Source organism: Acomys minous (assembly GCF_964271855.1).
Source record: "Acomys minous genome assembly, chromosome: 11".
Taxonomy (NCBI): domain Eukaryota; kingdom Metazoa; phylum Chordata; class Mammalia; order Rodentia; family Muridae; genus Acomys; species Acomys minous.
Window position 1 is genome coordinate 2,516,530 of NC_140492.1, and position 22,615 is coordinate 2,539,144.

The window sequence follows — 22,615 nt, forward strand, 5'->3', positions numbered from 1 at the left end:
GGCCTTGGTTGTTTTTTTATTTTTTGTTAGTTCTGTTCACCACCCTACGTCAGAGCTCGTCTGCGCACCCCTGGACGTGGTGAAACAGATCCGGTTAGGCCAGGAGCCTGGCGTGGTAATTAAGGAGATATTCTGGAACTCTGCCAGTACAACGACTGACACGCGTGGCCCCAGCCCCTCTTCCCGCCGTCCCTCCGCGGTGTGCTGGCTGCGGGGGAGAGGGGGGAGACCCCGCGGCAAGACAGGTGGTGACGCAGCCCTCCTCCCGCGGAGCTCCTCCCTGGCCTCGGGATCCTTAGGCCGGGCCCAGGTGACCGTCCTCCCACGCCCCGCCCCGCCCCGCCCCGCCCCCCGCACTGGCTCTCCGCGCCGCCGCACAAAGGCCGGTGGGCGGCTCACAGCGCGCAGGGATCCGCGCCGCGCGCGCTCCCGGCCTCCCCCCCCCCCACGGACGCAGCTCCGGCTCGCTCGCCCCCGTCCCTCGCGCGCTCCCGCCTCTCGCGGGGACGCCGCCGACGCGGAGCGAGGGCGCCACATCCGCGTCCCGCCACGCCGCCCGGGCTCCCCGCCGAGGGACTACTTGGCTCGCTCGCTCCCTCCGCCGCCCGCCCTTCCCCCCCCTCCTCCCTGCTCACCCCGCGCGACTTCCTGCGGTGGGACGCGTCGGCGCGCACGGCATGGCGGCGGCGCGCGCCTGAGCCTGGGGGGGCGGTACGCCGGCCCGGTCGGTCAGGCCTCGGCGCGGCCTACACGCTCCGCTCGCTCGCTCGCTCGCCCGCTGCCCCCCGCCCCCGCCATGGCGGAGCCTTCGCCGGCCCGGCGTCCGGTGCCTCTCATCGAGTCCGGTAAGGCTCGGCCGCGCGTCCCCCTCTCCCCACGCCGGGCGCCGCGCGGCCGCCGCTGACCGTGTCCCCGTCTTCTTCTCCCCCCCGCAGAGTTGTACTTCCTCATCGCCCGCTACCTCTCGGCGGGCCCGTGTCGCCGAGCGGCGCAGGTGAGCGCTGGCCGCGGGACCGGAGGGAGGGACGGAGGGTGGACCAGAGGGAGGGAGGGCGCAGCCGGCGGGGTCTGACCGCGCGTCTCTGCCGCAGGTGCTGGTGCAGGAGCTGGAGCAGTACCAGGTGGGTCAGCCGCCCCCCGCGTCCCCGCCCCCCACGACGCCCCCGCCCAGGCCTCCCGGCCACGGTGGTCACTCGGACGCCTTTTCGTGTCTCTGTCTGTCTTTCCAGCTGTTGCCGAAGAGGTTGGATTGGGAGGGCAACGAGCACAGCAGGAGCTACGAGGAATTGGTGAGCAGCGCCCCGCGTCCTCCGCGCGCCCGCGTCCCCTCCCCCTCCCCAAGCCGGGTCTGTCTGCTGCGCTCCCGGGCGGGCGCCGCGCTCCCGGAGATGCCAGGGCTGAGTTGGGGGGTGAGGGGGATCCGCGGTGGCCCGGCTGCCCGGGGCCACGGGCCTTGACCCACCTCCCCAACCCGCCCTCCCAGGGCTCGCGGTGAGGGATGGGGGCGGATTTGGCAGGAAACGGTCCTGGGGGCGGCGCGGGGCGCAGGCGGGCTCGGTCCTGGCTCGCGGCCCGGCTGGGTCTCCAGGTGCGGCCGCCAGCCACTCAGAGGGGCGCTCTCAACGCCCTCCGTTCCCACCAGTATCTCCAGCTCTCATTGGTCTCTCCCTCTCCTGCCCCGCCCAGACCTTCCGGACCACTTGTTCTCTGGGAATAGGAGAGGAATGGCCCCTTGGTCACCCCCAACTTCCGCCCCCCCCACCAGTTGCGTGACACAAATCGTTCTGCTTGGTGAAGATGTCAGTGCAGAACCTTTGCTCCCTGAGGCCGAACTTGAACTTTCTGTACCTAGCAGTACAAGCTTTAAGTTGACATCCATCAGCCCATCTATTTTGTTTTGTTTTGAGGCAGCGTGTCACCACGCACCTCTGGCTTGCCTCGAACTCATTATGTAGACCATGTTGTCTTTGAGCTCAGAGACCCGTGCTTCCAGGAGCTGGGACTAAAGGTGTGCGAGCCTGGCTTGCTGTATTTCCCTTATTCTCCCTACACTTGGCTTAGACCTTCCTGTGTATAATTCAGTTTTATACAGTTAACAAGTTTTGGGAGATTTGTTTATCGTTAGAGGAACATAAACGTTCCAGGAAAAATGGTTTTGATAATTTAAAGAGAAGTCAAAAGATTTGTTAGCCCATACTAGCATGCTGGTTACAAAGGCACTTGATGAAAACGGCCTCTGCAGGGACCTTCTACAGGGGCCAGTTTGGCTGTGGCTTGCAGTCCTGTTTGGGGTGCGGGTTGTTAAAGGAGAGGTCCGTCACATCGACTTCACTGTGTGTCCTGTGCTTTAGAGTAGTGATCAGAAAGTCAGCCCGGGATTTTTCACATATGTGAGCAGTTAAGCATAAATGGTTTGCGTTTTCAGGGCCAGGGATTGAACCGGGATCGCTCAGGAGTGCTCAAGTGCTCGGGCCGCAGTCCCTTGGGTAGTCACATGCCAGATGTTTGCATCACAAGTCATAACAGTAGTAAGATTGCAGTTACGTAGCGATGAGAACAGTTCTAAGGTTGGGGTCACCACAACATGAAGTGTTAAAGGCCCCAAGCTCTGGGGCGGTTGAGAACCCTGCTGTAAACCCCCCACAGCGGTTCTATCCTCAGCCAGATGTTACAGAGCCCTGAAAGGTGGAGGTGCTGACTACAGCAAGGATCCCGGCTTGTTGCCTAATGTGTCTTTTTAGAATTACTTTTTAAAGAGGAAATGCTTCAGGCTAGCAAGATGGCTTATTATTATTTAAAAGTACTTCTGCCAAATCTAACTGGGAATTCAACCCTGAAGACCCGTGTGCATGAGGGAGAGAAACACTTCCACAGGTGGGGCCTCTACCGCCCACCCTCAGGCCACGGCATAACACACTTAATATACTTACTTTCCTTTAAGACAGGGTCTCTCTGTGTAGCCTTGGCCATCCTGGAATCCTCTTTATAGACCAGGCTGGCCTCGAACTCACAGTGATCTTCCTGCCTCTGCTTCCCCAGTGGTATGATGGAAGGCGTGCGCCAGCCACCATGCTCAGCCAGGTGTGTTGTAAGGCTTGGAGTGTGTGTGCTGGAGAGTGTGAGTCCCAGGCCTCTCCTGGTACTGTACCCATAGGTGGTTTTACCACACACCTTTCCCACCAGATAAGGGCTCTGGCTGCTCTCAGCCCCAGCCGGGCAGGGGTGTGCTTTGTGGCCACACCCCTTCCTCCCTCCTGTGTCATCTCTTTGGAAGTCTAGGCAACATTTAAGTAGTTTGTCTCATAGTTTTACTTGTGTTAAATTTAAAACATCCTTTGAAAAAAAAAAAACCCCAAAGCTGTTGTTGACACTGCTGTCCTGCTCTGGGAGAAGAGACTGACAAGGGAGGGCTTGCATTACTGCGGATGTCATGCTATAAGCGTCTTCTGTCCTGACTGAACAGCTCATGTCACTTGTCACCTTCTGACTGATGACTGCTTGGTATAGTTTTTCTCACCCCTTTTCTTTTCCATGGTGGTTGAGAATGGACAGGCTTGGGGTCAGAGGTCACCTGTGTGTGGCGGGAGGTGGAACTCAGGCAAGCACTTGGGCATCTCACTGGCCTAGACTGTTGTTGCTGTTCTATTGAGGATGTATGTGTAGGTTAGACTTCCATATGCTCTTGTGATTTTGGTTTTTTAGTGATTTGATTTGTGCTATTCCTAGCATACATGTAATGGGAATTGTCCCCTACATATTAGCAGGTTGTAATTTACCAGTTTGCTACTCTTATGTTAGTTTCTGGTTGAGGCATTCATTTGTATTACTATCATTGAAGATTTCCAGTAGCGAAACTGGTTGGTGACCCAGTCACTAGTGAGCTGTTACCCATGATCAGTCAGCACAGCATCGGTTTTCCCCTAGTGAAGGCCTGTTGATTGGAGGTTCTCCCTAGTGAAGGCCTGTTGACTGGAGGTTCTCTCTAGTGAAGGCCTGTTGACTGGAGGTTCTCCCTAGTGAAGGCCTGTTGACTGGAGGTTCTCCCCTAGTGAAGGCCTGTTGACTGAAGGTTCTCCCTAGTGAAGGCCTGTTGACTGGAGGTTCTCCCTAGTGAAGGCCTGTTGACTGGAGGTTCTCCCTAGTGAAGGCCTGTTGACTGGAGGTTCTCCCTAGTGAAGGCTTGTTGACTGGAGGTTCTCCCCTAGTGAAGGCCTGTTGACTGGAGGTTCTCCCTAGTGAAAGCCTGTTGACTGGAGGTTCTCTCTAGTGAAGGCCTGTTGACTGGAGGTTCTCCCTAGTGAAAGCCTGTTGACTGGAGGTTCTCTCTAGTGAAGGCCTGTTGACTGGAGGTTCTCCCTAGTGAAGGCCTGTTGACTGGAGGTTCTCCCTAGTGAAGGCCTGTTGACTGGAGGTTCTCTCTAGTGAAGGCCTCTTGACTGGAGGTTCTCCCCTAGTGAAGGCCTGTTGACTGGAGGTTCTCTCTAGTGAAGGCCTGTTGACTGGAGGTTCTCTCTAGTGAAGGCCTGTTGACTGAAGGTTCTCCCTAGTGAAGGCCTGTTGACTGGAGGTTCTCCCTAGTGAAGGCCTGTTGACTGGAGGTTCTCTTTAGTGAAGGCCTGTTGACTGGAGGGTCTCCCTAGTGAAGGCCTGTTGACTGGAGGTTCTCCCTAGTGAAGGCCTGTTGACTGGAGGTTCTCCCTAGTGAAGGCCTGTTGACTGGAGGTTCTCTCTAGTGAAGGCCTGTTGACTGGAGGTTCTCCCTAGTGAAGGCCTGTTGACTGGAGGTTCTCCCTAGTGAAGGCCTGTTGACTGGAGGTTCTCCCTAGTGAAGGCCTGTTGACTGGAGGTTCTCCCTAGTGAAGGCCTGTTGACTGGAGGTTCTCTCTAGTGAAGGCCTGTTGACTGGAGGTTCTCCCTAGTGTAGGCCTGTTGACTGGAGGTTCTCCCTAGTGAAGGCCTGTTGACTGGAGGTTCTCTTTAGTGAAGGCCTGTTGACTGGAGGGTCTCCCTAGTGAAGGCCTGTTGACTGGAGGTTCTCCCTAGTGAAGGCCTGTTGACTGGAGGTTCTCCCTAGTGAAGGCCTGTTGACTGGAGGTTCTCTCTAGTGAAGGCCTGTTGACTGGAGGTTCTCCCTAGTGAAGGCCTGTTGACTGGAGGTTCTCCCTAGTGAAGGCCTGTTGACTGGAGGTTCTCCCTAGTGTAGGCCTGTTGACTGGAGGTTCTCCCTAGTGAAGGCCTGTTGACTGGAGGTTCTCCCTAGTGAAGGCCTGTTGACTGGAGGTTCTCCCCTAGTGAAGGCCTGTTGACTGGAGGTTCTCTCTAGTGAAGGCCTGTTGACTGGAGGTTCTCCCTAGTGAAGGCCTGTTGACTGGAGGTTCTCTCTAGTGAAGGCCTGTTGACTGGAGGTTCTCCCTAGTGAAGGCCTGTTGACTGGAGGTTCTCCCTAGTGAAGGCCTGTTGACTGGAGGTTCTCCCTAGTGAAGGCCTGTTGACTGGAGGTTCTCCCTAGTGAAGGCCTGTTGACTGGAGGTTCTCCCCTAGTGAAGGCCTGTTGACTGGAGGTTCTCTCTAGTGAAGGCCTGTTGACTGGAGGTTCTCCCTAGTGAAGGCCTGTTGACTGGAGGTTCTCCCTAGTGAAGGCCTGTTGACTGACACGTTCTCCCTAGTGGAAGGCCTGTTGACAGGGAGGTTGTCACTGCACTGCTGTGTCATTGAGTTGCTCTCTAAGCAAGTTCTGCTTAGTGAGTCTAGTGACTGCTAGCATTGTGTGTACTCACTTGCATGCCCTGGCAGGACTGTGATGGTCAGGATACTTAGAGCTGGTTCTCTTTCCACGGTGGGTTCTGGTGCTTTTACTTGCTGAGCTATCTCTCCCCTCCTGTAGTTTGTTTTGTAAGTTGTTTTTATTTGCTGTGTGTGGGGAAGGCATTTGGGTGAGGTGCAGTTGAGACAGTTTGGAGGGTGTTGTTCCGCTGTGTGGGTCCTGTTTACTCTCTGAGCACTCTTGCCAGTCCTACCTGGATTATTTTGAAGCAGATTCTACACATATATACACTGCTGTTCTGAGACTTGCCTAGCTCAGGCTGGCCTTGAACTCCTGGTTTTCTTGTTTCTGCCTGGAAGTGCTGGGGTTACAGTTGTATGCCACTGTGCCATTTCTTCTTGAGGGACACAGCCCAGCCAGAATGCAGCTTCCTGCGTGCCTGCATCACAGACTTCTCCAAATGCCTTTATAAACATTTTTGCATGTTGGGTGACTTAAGGCAGGGTCTCATGTAGCCCAGGTTACCCAGCGTTAGAAGTGTGCAGTTTTGGATGACCTCATAAAGTTCCTGATCTTCTTCCCCCAACTCAGAAAGTGTTGAGTTTACAAGTGTGCAATGCAGTGCTTGGAGTCAGTGTGATTTGAAAGCCTTTTTTAAAAATTCACATCCTGACTGCTCTCTTCCAGGTCCCTCCCCTGCCCAATCTTAATACCTTTAGCATTTTATTCTCTGTACTGCTATTTTATTAAAGAGATTGAGAGATTTGTCACTTGTCTTTATCTGATTGATTGCTCGCAGTGTTTCTCATACTCCTCCTTAGTGGTTCTAATCCTTTGGTAAGAATCATTTGGTTCAACAGTTAAGAGCACTGGCTGCTCTTCCAGAAGACCCAGGTTCAATTCCCAGCACCCAATGGCAGCTCACAACTGTCTGTAACTTAAAAGATCTGACACCTTCACACAGACATACATGCAGTCACATTAAATGTAAATAAATTGTCCAAAAAAAAAAAAAAAAAAAAAAAAAGGTAAGCACATTGTTACCAGCGCAGCTCACTTTGTAGCTCTGGCTGCCCTGGATCACAGAGATGTGTCTCTGGAGTGCTGAGGTTAGAGTTGTCAGTATTTGTAAGATCGCTGCTATAAAGGACTCGATAAATCAGTTTACATTTATAGGGTCTTGAGATAGCAGATCTTTATGAATGCTGTTATCCTAATCAAGGGAGGGCACTTGGCTGGGTCACTACCACATGGATAAGCAGCATCAGCACCTGTGTTAGCTGTGTTTGAAAACTGCTGGTGTACAGCTGAGTCACACAGCCTCGGCTGTGCTACTCACCTCATCACTGAGGTTTTTAATCTCTAGGATAAATGTCTCTTGATTTTGTTTTCTTGTTTTTGTTTTGTTTTGTTTTTTTTGTTTTTCAAGACAGGGTTTCTTTTGGCTGTCCTGGACTCACTTTGTAGACCAGACTGACCTCGAAGTCACAGACATCTGCCTGCCTCTACTTCCCAGTGCTGGGATTAAAGGCGTGCCCACCATGTTTGGCGGTGCTTTTTTTTTTTTTTTTTTTAAACTCTACTTTCTTCCCTTCCGGCCTCCTAAGCTTTCATAGGAGAAGGTTAGTTGGGAGAGGAGGCCCCTTCACTTCTCCCAGCTGTTGAGGGTTGAAGGGTCTTAGAGGCTATATCAGTCTCTATTAACAGCAGATGCAGCCAGCAGTGTCTTCCATACTGCTGCACACCCAAGCGTTCTCTCCTCTGTCTGCTCCAAACTGCCACACATCATCTCTGGTCTCTTTGAACTGCTGCACACCACAAGCCAACACTGCATGTCACGCTGTGCTCTTTCTAGGCTCTCACATCCTGATAGCCCTAGGCAGGCCTTCTGTGTGCCACGTGAGGTAGGGCTTACCAGCTGGCAAAAGCCTCACTCCACATGAGACAGTTTACAGCTGTGGACAAACTAAAGCTGAAATTCCACACTTGGGATTAAAACAAAAAAAATTTTTTTCCCCTTGAGATGGGCCTTTTCTCTATGTTATCTTGGCCGTTCTGGGCTCGCTTTGTAAGGCTGGCCTCAAATTCACAACGATCCGCCTCTCTCTGCCTCCCAAGTGAGTGCTGTAAAGGCGTGCGCCACCACGGGTGGCAAAACAAAAACATTTACCTAACAACCGAGTTTAGGAAAACCCCAAAACTTCCATTACACACATCTTTATTTCATTTTTGTTTTTTGTTTTGTTTTGTTGTTGTTGTTTTTGAGACAGGGTTTCTCTGTGTAGCCTTGGCTTTCCTGGTGTTGCTTTATAGACCAGGTTGGCCTCAATCTTGCAGAGATCCACCTACCTCTGCTCCCAGACGCTGGCCTTACAGACAGCGCCACCACACCTGGCTGGCTCTCGCTTTTTTTTTACCCACCCACCCTCCCTCCCTCCCTCCCTCCCTCCCTCCCTCCCTCCCTTCCTCCCTTCCTTCTCCACCTGGCTGGCTCTCGCTTTTTTTTTACCCTCCCTCCCTCCCTCCCTCCCTCCCTCCCTTCCTTCCTTCCTTCCTTCCTTCTCCACCTGGCTGGCTCTCGCTTTTTTTTTTTTTAACCTTTCCTTCCTTCCTTCCTTCCTTCTCTCTCACCTTTCTCTCTTTCTTTCTTTGCGTTGGTGTTTTGCCTGCATGTATGTCTGTGTGAAGGCGTCAGATTTTGGAGTTACGGACAGTTGTGAGCTGGGCATTGAACTCAGGACCTCGGGAAGAGCAGTCAGTGCTCTTAACTGCTGAGCCATCTCTCCAGCCCCCAGACATATTTTTATTAATCAAAACAGGAACCATTATGCTCAAAACATTAACAACTTGCTTTTATTTTTAGATTTATTTATTTGCGAACAAGGCCTCGTGTCATTGCATGGTCATGGTGCTAATGATGGAGCTTGGTCATAGCTGTTCATGTGTGAAGCTCTGGGTTAAATCCTCCGAGCTGTAAACCACCAACACCCACCGAGACAGGCAGACAAGCCTACAGCCTCCGACTGAGACTTGTTCTGCTAAGCCTGTCTAGGCGCTGTGTGTGTGTGCAGACAGGCGGGGTGAGGGGGTGTCCCACAGTCCACACCAGCCTCCAGCTAACATGTGCCTGCATGCTTCTGCCTCCCACGAGCTGGGGTTAAAGGTGTGGGCCACCACGCCCGGCACGTCAGGCCCCTCATTGTTGGGTTTCAGCACCCCCCCCCCCCCGCCCCCTCCCGTGTTTTTAAGTACTGAGTTATCCAATCCTGTGTACTAAGGGAATGAGCTGTACTAAGAATTTTTAGAGTTGTTTACATAATTCAAGCCAAGTGTTAATTAATAATAATAAAAGACCCAACATCCGAAGACCACTGCATTTGATGTGTCTTGTAAGTTTTTTGTTGGCCTGGTGGTGGGGGAGATGAGTCGACAAGTTGAAAGTTATAACTTCTGTCACCTTCATAAATAATGTGTTCATGTAGGATTCAGGCTGTTTTATATTTGATAATTGAGAGATGTGGTTGTTAACCAATAGTTGAGGACGGGTCAGGGTTTCTCTGGAGGTGTGTGTCCCAGAGTTTTAAGTTGTTGATGTCACTGGGCTGATGCCCTGCCACCCTGAGTGTATGGTCATCCTGCCCAGTGTGGTTTGTCACTGTAGGTGATGGGCATAAGGATTCAAATAGCCAGCGAGAATAAAGCTGAACGTGGTGGACTGCACCTACCACACCAGCACTGTGGAGGCTGAGGCAGAGGAAAGCTGCAAGTTCAAGGCCAGCCAGGGCTACAAATGAAATAGTCTGAAAATAAAAACAAAGAAGCTGGGCATGGTAGCACATGCCTCTGCGTTCAAGGCCAGTGCACACTCACTCTCGCTCTGTCTTTCCCTCCCTCTTTCCCTCCGTCTCTCCCTCCCTTCCTCTCTGTCCCCCCCCCCCCCCATGATGTACATCTGTGTATGTATCAGTTCTATTCCAGGTGCATGCACGCCATCTAATGGTGACATCTTTATGAGTTAAAAGTTACAGTTTTCTTTGTGTTTTCTCTTGTGGCTAGTTTTTATTGAAGTGTAGTTAACGTTCTGTCTAATGATTCTATTTAAAGTGTTGACTTTGATAAAAGCTGGATGTTGTTTTTCTTTTTGGAGCAGGGGGGTTCAAGACAGGGTCTCTCTGTAGCCTTGCCTGTCCTGGACTCACTTTGTAGACCAGGCTGGCCTTGAACTCACAGCAATCCCTCTGCCTCTGCCTCCCAGTGCTGTGATTAAAGGCGTGTGCCACCACTGCCCGGCTTTCTCTTTACTTTTGTAAATTATCTACTCAGTCTAGTTTAGAAGTTGTCAACCTTTGGGGTCACCTAGCAGACGCCCTGCACACCAGGCATTTCCAGTGTGATTCAGAACAGTAGCAAATTAAAGTGATGACGCAGCAAAGAGGAAATTTCATGGCTGGGGTTACCACAGCATGAGGCACTGTAGCGAAGGGTTGCAGGGAGACCCACATGCGGAGGTGTGCGGCCATCTTTTTTTGGTCTTTTCAGCTTAATATGTAGATCAAGTTGATCTTGAACTTGAGTTGTGCCTTCCAATTGGGATTATAGCTGTGCTTGGCTTAATTTCTTTTTACTGCTAAATGTTATAATGGCGTTGCATATTTACTTAATTCATCTGTTACTGAAAATTGGTTTTTACCTTAATTGAAAAGAAGCTGTTCATCCACATAGGGCCTGGAGAGGTGGTGACTCGGTGCTCAGGGGACAGCACCCATGTGGCAGCTCATAACTGTCTGTAATTCCTGTTCCAGGGGATCCAGGCAAAGCAAAGTTTGTTTTTGTTTTTTGTTTTTTTAATTATTTTTAATTGACTGCTTTTTGAGAAATAGTGCATGTTCTTGTTCCAGCACCATTTATTGGAGATATTTTCTGTGCTGAATCGAGTTTACACTGTTGTCAGAAATGAGTGCTGTAGAAGCACATCAGGCTCTCTGCACATGCACAGCTAGGTCATCCCATGGATGCCTTCTCTGACACCATCCTGTTAAGTGCTACCCCTCTATAGCAAGTCTTGAAATGCAGGATTGTTTGCCACTTTTAAAGTTGAGTTGGGGGCCGGGCAGTGGTGGCGCACGCCTTTAATCCCAGCACTCGGGAGGCAGAGGCAGGCAGATCAATGTGAGTTCGAGGCCAGCCTGGTCTACAAAGTGAGTCCAGGACAGTCAAGGCTACACAGAGAAATCCTGTCTGAAAAAAAAAATTAAAAAAAGATTAACTTGGCTTTTTTAATGTCATTTGCATTTCAGTTTTAGAATAAAACCGTCCCCTGGCGCACTCCTCTGTTCCCTCTGCCCCCGACACTCTGAGGCAGAGGCAGGTGGATCTTCTGAGTTTGAGGCCAGCGTAGTCTTAAAGAGTGAATTCTAGGACAGCCAAGCCACGCAGAGAAACCCTGTCTCAAACAAAAGAAAAGAATAAAATTGTTAATTTCTGTAAAGAAAAATAATTGGACTTTGATTAGAGTTTGATTTTAGACAGTTTACTGTTTGCATTGTCTAATTTTTCTTACTGTGTTTTGTAGTTCTCAGATTTTTTGTTTTGTTTTCACATTTTAACAGATGAGCATATATAAAATATTTGGGCACTGCTGTATGCAGTGTTATTACTAACATTTTAACTCTGTAACCAGGTCTTGTCCAATAAGCATGTGGCTCCTGATCACCTGCTGCAGATCTGTCAGCGCCTCGGCCCAATGCTGGATAGAGAAGTCCCACCCAGTGTTCCCAGAGTCACTTCTCTGCTTGGTGCAGGAAGGCAGTCTTTGCTCCGTACTGCAAAAGGTACCTTAGTTTGAAGACGTGTTGTGCTTTGTGTCAGTAGCGTACGTTATGCCTCTGAAGCTGTGTAAGCACTGTGCAAGGTGACGATGTAACTAATGCCATGGATAATGAGTTCTTTGCAATTAGTGTAGATCTTTGAATTTTATCATGTGTTTAATGGGTCCTTTTGCATTTCAAAAATTGATAATGACAGATGTTAAGCCAAAACGCTTGAATTTAAGATGTGCTTGAGGTTTTTATCAATGTGAGTTTTTAATTTTTTCCATTTTGTAGCGCACTCATAACTTCAATGGATGTAATTATGTATGTCTAATAAACTCTTTAATGCTAGAATTATTTCTTTTGATATTTAGATCTTGAAAGTCCTTTGTTATAAGGAGAAGTGATTTTAACAACAACAAAAAAATGGTAGCAGCTTGAAAAACATGCACCAAAAATGTAAACTTGTCTGATTTCTTTTTCTTTTTTCTTTTTTGCTAACTTTTTTTTTTTTTTTTTTGCTAAGTTATGAGCTAACAAACTGTTTGGAACTGCTCTACTTTTTCTGTTAGCTTCATATAGCTGACTTAGACTCCGTCCCTGTGTGATATGCTGTATGTACACATGTGGCTACCCTGCTAAGGGGCACATGTGTTGCTTTTGATCCGAGCATCCTTGAGTTTCACTGTGACCATTTCTGTTACAAGCTGTTGTGATGTGATGCTGCCTCTTAGATGCTCCTATAGTACCAAGCCTGACTGAGAACGGATGTGTTTGCTTCTTGGTGTCATGCCAGACCAGCCTGCCAGCCTTAGTCCTTTCATAGTGCCCACTAGCCTTGCCACACTGTGGCTAATCAGGAAACTCCCAGCTTCCTGTTCGGCATTCCCGTTGACTTTGTAAATCTCCTTTGGTCAGTTGTTTGACAGCAGTTGGTTGGGTAGCACATTTTCATTTTCCTTGAGTCCAGCTTAGTGTTGTTTTGTGATGAGGCCTGTGTGAGAACTGTCAGACTTAGAGGCTTCGGCAAGGGGCCCTATTTCTGTTCCTGTTTTGTGCTAGTGCGAGAGGAACCATTCCATTCATGCAAAACATGGCATGCCTGTGAGTTTGGGGCACCTGAGGCTCAGTGCAGCCTCTGTTTTATTGTGCAGTTGTGAAGGGGCAGCGGAGCACGAGGTCTGTGTTGGCCGGTGGTGTTCTGTGTCCTGAGGAGAGGGCAGCTACTCCCCCTAGTGCGGTTCCTTCTGATCTGGGTGCGGTGCAGCGTTGGAAGGCTCACACACGGCCTGTGCATGAGCTCTCCTCTGAAGAGCTGCCCGCCTTCCACCCTGACGTGGGAAGCTGTTTAACTTGAACTCCCCCGTTCTCCTATTGAACTCAAGGCGAGGCAGTCCTGGCCAAACACATTTCAGACCGAGTGTGTCAGGTTACAGGCTTTTAGGTGCATCAGAATATTTTAACATTCTCCACTTTTGAAACCCGGGGTCAGCGTGATGAGACTGCTCATCTTCAATGCTGTGTGCTGCTCTGCAGTGAACAATAAAGCCCTCCTAGTGTCACCTGCAGTGAATCTCCTCAGAGGCCCTGGACCCTGTGAGCCGCAGTTCCCTCCTCTGTAAATGGGCACAAACACCTACCTCACAGGGTTGTTGTGAGGGCTCCGTGAGCTGCTGTACGTGGACTGTAAAGTGTTGTGCTGTCAGGGTCGCTGCTGTACCTGAGGTGTCCGGTGCCCCTCAGAAATAGTATATTAGTTGGTAAAACTTTGAATAAACAGTTTATTACAATATACGTAAGTATTCTATAAAATCGTTCTTTGGGTTAACTTTCAAGATTTTATGTGTATCTAAAATTCATTTTAAAGACTGCAGGCACACAGTGTGGAAGGGCTCTGCCTTTGCCGCTCTTCACAGAGGAAGACCTCCTGAAATGCCTGTGAATTACGGCTCCCCACCGAGTCTCGGTGAGTAAGGTTGCCCTTGAGATGCCAACACTGTCTTGAGTTTCATGAAGGCTGAACATGCAGAGGAAGCGCGGGTAGATAGAGTGTTGCTGCAGAAGTGTACGCACTGAGTCCCCGACTCCTCCTGACTTACGAGAACTGAGAATTGAGTGCACATGACGGACGGTGCCGTGTAGCACAGCGGAAGTGAGGGCAGCCCATGTCTGTAAGGTGCCGTGTAGCACAGCGGAAGTGAGGGCAGCCCATGTCTGTAAGGTGACGTGTAGCACAGCGGAAGTGAGGGCAGCCCACGTCTGTAAGGTGCCGTGTAGCACAGTGGAAGTGAGGGCAGCCCACGTCTGTAAGGTGCCGTGTAGCACAGCGGAAGTGAGGGCAGCCCATGTCTGTAAGGTGCCGTGTAGCACAGCGGAAGTGAGGGCAGCCCACGTCTGTAAGGTGCCGTGTAGCACAGCGGAAGTGAGGGCAGCCCACGTCTGTAAGGTGCCGTGTAGCACAGCGGAAGTGAGGGCAGCCCACGTCTGTAAGGTGACGTGTAGCACAGTGGAAGTGAGGGCAGCCCACGTCTGTAAGGTGACGTGTAGCACAGCGGAAGTGAGGACAGGGCGCACGTCTGCTGGGCTTGCTTACCTTCTAGAACCTGTTTGGATCCGTTTTGGTTTTTAGGTATTGGCTCCCCCTTAACCGTCTCTGTTGTTTTTATTTCCTAGTGGAGATCCATCGCGGGAAACAGCTCACAGGGTGTTGCACTTTCAGCAGAGCGTTCCCAGGAACTATGTACCAGCACATAAAGATGCACAGGAGGATTCTGGGACATCTGTCTGCTGTGTACTGTGTAGCCTTTGATAGGACAGGACATAGAATCTTTACAGTGAGTACCCGGCGTGTTGCAGTGTGCTTCAGAACCTTCTAGCACATCTTAGAGAAGCCTAAGTCTACCACTTCCCCACCCTGTAGGTCTGCAGGGCCTCAAGGTTTATAGCCTAACATTGCAAGTGATTGAGCAGTGTAGTCAGCTTGGGTGGTTTTGAGAACGGTGGTTCCAGAACAGGGAAGACTCTTGTGTGACTGCTGGGGAGGTGACAGTGAGCGTGAGACGGTCTGCACAGACCTGCTTCAGAGTGACTGCTGGGCTGTCTGCAGCTGTAGGCACAGAGGCGCTGTTTTCAAATAGGACGAAACACACGACTGAAAGTTTCTCTCAGCCTATTTGAGACTTAAGGAATTAAGTTACAAGTCACATCGGTATTAATATTTAGTATAAATAAAAATACTCTGTGCCACCCCAGTCAGAATTCCCAGATAGATCATGCGTGATGACTCATGCTTGCATAGATTAGTCACTGATTTAGGGAAACGATCATTATATAACAACTTGTGTTCAAGTGATTATTTCAAAACTATTTAGGAGAAAAAGAGTTTTGGGTCTCTCTGTGTAGCCTTGGCTGCCCTGGAGTCACCTTGTAGACCAGACTGGCCTCAAACTCACAGTGATCCGCCTGCCTCTGCCTCCGGAGTGCTGGGATTAAAGGCGTGCGCCACCACCGCTCGGCTTTGAGAAAAGTTTGTAAGTGGATTGAAAATGTACTGAGTGGGGGCTGGAGAGATGGCTCAGAAGTTAAGAGCACTGACTGTTCTTCCAAAGGTCCTGAGTTCAATTCCCAGCAACCACATGGTGGCTCACAGCCATCTTTAATGAGATCTGGTGCCCTCTGTACATGCAGATAGAGCACTGTATACATAATAAATAAATACATCTTTTAAAAAAGGAAAAAGAAAACGTACTGAGCTGTGCTGAGTGCTGCCTGGCTTGAGGCTGTACATCTGAGACTCTTGCTCGCTTATTTGAAACTAGAGCTGTTTTCACTACAGTATGTCGTCTGGTCCTGGGAATCTAGGTCTGTCCAGTGTAGGTTGGTGACCTGTGAGCGTCGGGTGGGACCCACTGCTTTATTGGGAGAGACGTTGTGAAAACAGCTCACAGAGGAGTCCGACCCAGAGACAGTGTTTCCGTGGGCTTCCTGCTGACACAGCCCTGCGCAGTGTTTGCCTGGAAGGGGAGGGCTTAACAGCCTGGGTGGTGTCAGGTCTGTTCTTTTGAGTTTAACATTTGTATTGGGGGTTGCTTTTTCTTAGGGTTCAGATGATTGTTTGGTAAAGATATGGTCAACACATAATGGGCGCTTGTTGTCTACGTTAAGAGGGCATTCTGCAGAAATTTCAGACATGGCAGTGAACTACGAGAACACGCTGATTGCTGCCGGAAGCTGTGATAAGATCATTCGGGTGTGGTGCCTGAGGACCTGCGCCCCAGTTGCCGTGCTGCAAGGACACACAGGCTCCGTCACGTCTTTGCAGGTAGTAAAATGGTTTGATTATATGATTTAAACTTGGATATTATTTTTGTTTGTTTGTTTGTTTGTTTGGTTTTTCGAGACAGAGTTTCTCTATGTAGTCCTGGCTGTCCTGGACTCACTTTGTAGACCAGGGAGGCCTCTGTACTAGGATTACAGGCATGAGCCACTGTGCCTAGCTTAAAATTTATTTATTTATTTTATTTTTTGGTTTTTCGAGACAGGGTTTCTATGCATAGCTTTGTAGACCGGGCTGGCCTCAAACTCACATCGTTCTGCCTGCCTCTGCCTCCTGAGTGGCGTGCACCACCACGCTAGACTCTTAAAATTTATTTTTATTTATGTGTTATGATTGTTTTGTTTGCATCTGTGTTGGTGCACCATTGTGTATGCAGTGCTCCTGAGGGCTGTTTGCGAGCTCCTTTGTGTGAGTTGGGGAGAGCTGACTCCTGAGCCATCTCTAGCTCCACTGATACTTTTTTTTTTGGTTTTTTTGAGACAGGGTTTCTCTGTGTAGCCTTGGCTGTCCTGGACTCCCTTTGTAGACCAACCCGGCTTCGAACTCACAGCGATCCTCCTGCCTCTGCCTCCTGAGTGCTGGGATTAAAGGCGTGCCCCACCACGCCTGGCTCCATATTTTTACAGAATACATAAGCCAGGATTTCTGAGTGAGTCACTGCCCGCTTTGTGGTTGTATTGGATGACAGCTTGTTACAAATTGGCAAGAGGTTTCGTTTCTGTTCAGAACTTGTAGGTTTTGATGAGTTGATTAAAATTTATTTTAAATATGTTTTTCCTATAATAAGTGGAAAGTAGCTTTCAGCTTACATGAAGTGTAGAAAACTGTAGGAGGTCCCCGTGGCCGGTCAGCTGTGGGCCAGTCCTGCTTGACCATGCGAGCTGGTGTCTAAAGCAGATTCTGCCAATGTCCGGTTCGTCTCTAAATGGTTCAACTTGTCATTCTAAAGCATAGTCATTTCTTTGAGAAACAACCTGCTTGTTAATGTAGAAATCGGCAGTTGTCGTGTAAATAGATGAATTTTATTTAGTTAGAATTGGAAGCAAAAAAGAGCTTGCACATAGAGCTTGCGGTTGGTTGCTGGAGTGTTGAAAGACACCTGAGCTCCACCTCTCAGTGCTGGCCGCTTCCTTGCAGGAGTCTCCTGTTGGAGGGATTCAGGTTACTCAGCTGTAGCCTGTGTTTTGGATGTAGCTTCCTGTATTGCTTACCACCTTGCTTTGTGTTTCTCAGTTTTCTCAGCTAGGGCAGTGGTATACTGTTTAGGAAGTGGCCTGCAGGGCTAGCTAGCCCTGGCTGTCCTGGAACTCAGCGATCTGCCTGTTGTGTGTGCCATCACACACAACCTTTAATTACTATTATTTATGTTTTGTGTTTGTTTTTTTGAGACAGGGTTTCTTTGAGTGCCCTTGTTGGCTGTCCTGGACTCCCTTTGTAGACCAGGCTGGCCTCGCATTTACAGTGATCCACCTGCCTCTGCACTTGCTGAGTTTATAGGTGTGCACCGCTGAGCCAGGCTTAATTAGTGTTGTTATTGTTTTAAATCCTATTCTTAGGCTGAATTAGGCTATCAGCTGGTTTATAAGGCTTCTAGTGACATGTGTTGCTGCCTTTGATTTGGATTTGATTGAAAGTACAGAGATGGTTCCATTTTTCTGTGTAGCCTAAGTTTGCTCTGTTGTCGTATGCTTAGGGCAGGGCTTGAGAATTCCTGGCCACAGGAGAGTTTGTAGCCGCTACTGTTGCTGCAGTATCACCCTGAGACTCCAGCTCTGCACTGGCTCCGCAGGACTTCCATGTAATTGGAATCTTTTCCGCAGAACTCATTGTAAAAGACGTGGAGTGTGCACATGCACACAGTAAACGTTAGCAAGGACAGATGAAGATTAGATTGCGTGGATGTGGTGCACAGTGCTTGGTAACCCCAGCATTGAGGAGGATCACTAATTCAAAAAGCACATGGGTTACATAGTGACGTAAAGCTGACCAAGGATACAGAGTGAGACACTGTCAGGGCGGCTGCACTGTAACAGTGTCACTGTCTCACTCCAGGCAGGGTTAGTGAAGCTCTGATGGAGTAAAACTGGTCAGCGACTTTGTGTCTAGAGGTTTGATGCAGAACACATGTGACTTGAGTCAGAACATTTTTATAGACACCGCAGGCTCAGCATTTCTGGTTTTTCTGGGCTCAAGGCCTAGGAAGCCTTGTTTTTGTGTTGTTGCCTCAGCCCAGTTTCCAGTTTCTCTCTTGGTTGGTTTTTGAGACAGGATCTCTCTGTGTAGGCCAGGGACTCACAGACCAGGCTAGCCTTGCCTCAGATCCACCTGCCTCTGCAGTGCCACCACTGCCCAGCTAACTTGTTGGATAGCACACTGTGTACCTGCCAGATACAGTTGTCTTTGTTGGTTGGTTTGTTTTTTCCAGACTGGGTTTCTCCATGGATCTCAGATTGTTTATGAACTACATTGCTTATGTAGATAAGACTGGCCTCGAACTCACAGAGATCAGCCTTCCTGCCTCTGCCTCCCGAGTGCTGGGATTAAAGGCGTGTGCTGCTGCTGCCACCGCCACCACCCAGTTACAGATGTCTTTCTTACTCTGATGTTTCAGTAGAACTTGGTGTTGTCTTTAGCTCTGTTTATTTTGTAAGGTGGCCAGGTCATGGTGTCTTTGCCATGTACCTGTGTTTCCGTCCCCAGCATCTGACCTCGTGTTGTTTCCCACCGCGTGTAAGATGGCACCTTTGTCTCCTACTTGGGTCTGACTTTGTTTTTCCATTTGTCACTATGCCCGTGTATTTTCCATCCTTGGGTTTGAGTTTTACCTGGGTAGTGTTAGTATTGAGGCTCGGGTCTGTGTGCTTCAGTATTCTAAAGCTGGGACTTGACCATGTCAAAGTCTATGTCAAAATCTTCCTGGTTCTTGTTGACTCATTTTGAAAACTCTTTAGAACCACATGTGAGGTAATGTGTACTGTTAAAGACCTGTAGCTTATGTCTCCTGGTGAAGAAAAGCTAAGGCCCAGGGTGGCCTTTAGACCATACAAATAAAGTTGCCAGGACCTCATCTAAGTGAAGCCATCCGCCTCGTCTCATCCAGCCAGGTGGCCAGCTGTCTTCCAGGCCCACAGTCTCTCTCCCTACCAGGAAGTCTCACCTTCTACTTTGCCCAGCTATAGGCTGCCAGCAACTTAAAAAAAAATGTTCATTTGTGTTTTGCCTGCGTGTGTGTCTGTGTGAAGGTGTCAGATCTTAGAGTCTAGACAGTTGTGAGCTGCCACCTCACCTGTAGCTTGAGTTTGTAATTTACTTAGCATGTTGGTTGACGTGAGCTTGGGGCATCTGCTAAGGTATTAACTAAGGAGAAACTCTGGAAGGTGATTCATACGTGTTTTTGATTTTCAGTTTAGCCCAATGGCCAAAGGACCTCAGAGGTACATGGTTTCTACTGGTGCTGATGGGACTGTTTGCTTTTGGCAGTGGGATTTAGAGTCTTTGAAGTTCAGGTGAGTGATTTTTGGGGTTTTCAAGACAATGTTTCTTTCTGTAGCCCTGGCTGTCCTGGACTCACTTTGTAGACCAGGCTGGCATTGAACTCACAGAGATCCACCTGCCTCTGCCTCCCGAGTGCTGGGATTAAAGGTGTGAGCCACCATGGCCTGGCTCAGGTGAGTGATTTTATGTGGTAGTTTCTCTTTAATGTAGAGTTGACTATCTAAAAGGAAATTTCATTCTCCTGAACTTAATTTGTTACTGCCTGTGCTTTATATCAATTTCACTGTAACAGAAAGGGTTAAAGGATTTTTTTCCCTTTGCACATCTTTGTTTAAGCAAATTCAAATAATACGAATTTAAAAGATGATGGAATGAAGGGTTAGGTGTGTAATCAGAGTCTAGACAGTAGCCCTGGGTTCAAGAGCCTTCGCTTGGAGAATCATGGCTACAGCTGAGAATTGAGTTCTCAGTGTAGTGATGTTCACGTACAGTGAAAAAAATCTGATCCTTCCTTTGATTTGCGGAGAACTTGTTAAATAATTAAGAAAAAAAATTTTTTTTAGATGGTCTCACTATATAGTTCTTGCTGGCTTAAAACTTGCTATGTAGACCAGGCTGGCCTCTTTAACTCACAGGGATCTGATTACCCCTTCTGAGTGCTGGGATTAAGGGTTTGTGACATTAAGGCAGAAACTTGAGGGGTATGTCTTGATCTAAATTGGGAGATTTTTAAGTATATTTGTTGTTGTTGCCGTGTTGGTGAACAGATCCTGGAGATACACATATGCAGCAGATGCTGTATGTGAATTTATAATACACCCCGTCATAGAGATGGAGTTTGTTGTTCCATCGCATCCACATGGGAGTACATTGTCACCGTACCCTTGGATTTGTATCATTATGTGGCGCTTGTGACCTCACCTAGACATGGTCTGCTGCAAGCAAGCAGCGAGTGACAGTCAACTGCATCGCCTAGTGTTAGCGTGCTAGGTCTAAGGAATGGTGAGGGCCAGCAAGGTGGCTCTCTGGGTAAGAGCTCCTGCTCTGGAGACCTGATGACCTGATGCCCTGAGTCACACCCCACCTCCGTGAGTGCCCCATGGCATGTGTACCCCCATATGTACACACAGATGCACACTCAGTGACCACACATAAGCCTCCAGTGCTCTAATTGAATGTGTTAACGTGTGTTCTAAAGGCACATATCATCTTCTTTTCAAGTCCACGGCCCCTGAAGTTCACAGAGAAGCCGAGGCCTGGTGTTCAGATGCTGTGTTCCTCTTTTAGTGCTGGTAAGATAACACCTGAGGCTGTTGATTCAGTCAGCAAGGTGACAGGTGCTTCTGTCTTCCTGTCATTAGCTATGACTTAGGATGCTTGTTTGAATTGTTTCTGGAGCTTACTAAGTGATTTTTTTAATATAGATTTTTAAGTACTGGGTTTAAGGGAACAAAGACACAGGGGACATGGTGTAGGCTTGATAAAGGGGAGGCTATAGGACGCTCCTCCCACTTTGCTCTCTGCCTCTCCAGTGTCTAACCGAATTCAGTCACAGACACGGAAGAGAGAATTCCCAGCAAGGAAGCCCACAGTGTCCATGTAAGCTGCTTTAGGGTTATGCGGCCATTTAGTTGTAGGGATATTGTTTCTTTTTTCTGCCTAAATAAATGTTTTTAAATTTGACATGGAATCTTGATGACATCATTCTCTTTATTCTCTTCTTGTACAGTGGACTTGTTTGGCAAATTTTGTAGACTAGGCCCAGTGCTTTTTCCTCAGGAAGTGAGTGACACTGGTCCAGGTGCGCTCTGCACGAGGAAGCATTTGCCTTTTCTCTGGGCTTGAGGCACTGATGCTCAGTGTAGCACTGCTGTGTGTGTTAGTGAAGCCCAGTGGGAGTAGCTTTTTCACTGAGGCCAAGAGTTGAGCTTTGTAAGCTTACTTGAGCTGGAGGACGGATGGATGGAGATGAAGCTGGCTTTGGAGTGAGAGAACTTTCTTCTCTTGTATGCATAGAAGTATGTTTGTTAGTGCGTTTATTGCAAACTACACTTTTAAACTTTAACATTTTTGTTTCAGGTGGTATGTTTTTAGCTACAGGTAGTACTGATCATGTAATCAGAATGTATTTCTTGGGGTTTGAAGAACCTGAAAAAATCGCTGAACTGGAAAGCCACACTGTAAGCATTTATTCATTTTTAAAATTCTGTAAATTTATATTAGTTCTTTTATTGCTAAGACTACTTTTCTAATTTACCTGGGTTTCTTTTTCTTCTCTATCTTTAACAGATTACTTTTATTTTAAGTCACATTTCCCCCTTTGGGCTTTCTGAGATAGCATCTGCTCTGCTTCGTCTGTAGTGTTCTGTCACTCCACAGCCTCCCCCCTCCCCTGCCTCTGAGTGCTAGAGTTACAGTGCATACCACTCTGCCTCACTTTTCTTTCTTTTTAAAAATGACATGTGTATGTGTGGGTCTATTGGTGAGGCGGTATGTCCACTTGAGTACAGTGCTGGAGTAGGCATTGGGTCCGCTGGAGCTGGAGCTGCAGCAGTTGTGAGCCTGCTCCTCGTGGTGAGTGCTGGGAACTGTCCTCTGGTCCTCTCAAAGAATGGTGTGCGCTCGCTCTTAACTGATGAGCTGTCCTGCCAGCCCTGCCCTGCTTACTTGCAGTGATATTTGACGAGAGTTAGATTTTATCTATCCACCCACTCATCCATCCATCCCTCCATTATCTGTGTGTCCATCCACCCACCTATCTATCCACCTGTCCGTTATTTGTCTGTCTATCTATCCACTCACCATCTGTCAATTGTCTGTCCATCCAGTCCTCTATGAGAGTGTGTACATGTTTGGATTATATTCTTTTGTTTGTTTTGTTTTTGTTTTTCGAGACAGGGTTTCTCTGTGTAGCCTTGGCTGTCCTGGACTCACTTTGTAGACCAGGCTGTTGTAGACCAGCTACAACAATCCGCCTGCCTCTGCCTCCCGAGTGCTGGGATTATAGGTGTGCTCCACCATACCCGGCTTTTGGATTATATTTATTCCCACCATACCCCACTCAACTCTCTACCCACCCAGCTTTTTGGTGTCTTCCTCCCACCCCCCAATCAGGGTCAATTTGTGCTACCCAAATATCCTTGGAGGTGTGGCCTTCACTGGAGTGTAGTCAGCATATGCACTTAGAACACTGACCTTAGCTGTACGGTG

At 48.8% G+C, this 22,615-nt stretch overlaps 1 protein-coding gene across 2 annotated transcripts in view; it reads left to right on the plus strand.

The window, feature by feature from the left end:
- Positions 1–437: 437 nt before the first annotated feature.
- BRWD1 (bromodomain and WD repeat domain containing 1) overlaps positions 438–22,615 on the plus strand; it is a 77,925-nt gene continuing 55,747 nt past the window's right edge. Inside the window, exons 1-11 of one of the 2 annotated variants that reach the window (XM_084800823.1) lie at positions 438–845; positions 936–994; positions 1,092–1,121; positions 1,230–1,289; positions 11,445–11,595; positions 13,442–13,540; positions 14,248–14,408; positions 15,674–15,895; positions 19,316–19,416; positions 20,627–20,697; positions 21,485–21,585. In XM_084800823.1, coding sequence (XP_084656949.1) covers positions 797–845; positions 936–994; positions 1,092–1,121; positions 1,230–1,289; positions 11,445–11,595; positions 13,442–13,540; positions 14,248–14,408; positions 15,674–15,895; positions 19,316–19,416; positions 20,627–20,697; positions 21,485–21,585 — 1,104 coding nt within the window. In that variant the 5' untranslated portion in view covers positions 438–796. The remainder of the gene's footprint in view (positions 846–935; positions 995–1,091; positions 1,122–1,229; positions 1,290–11,444; positions 11,596–13,441; positions 13,541–14,247; positions 14,409–15,673; positions 15,896–19,315; positions 19,417–20,626; positions 20,698–21,484; positions 21,586–22,615) is intronic. The other variant, XM_084800822.1, reaches the window with a different exon arrangement.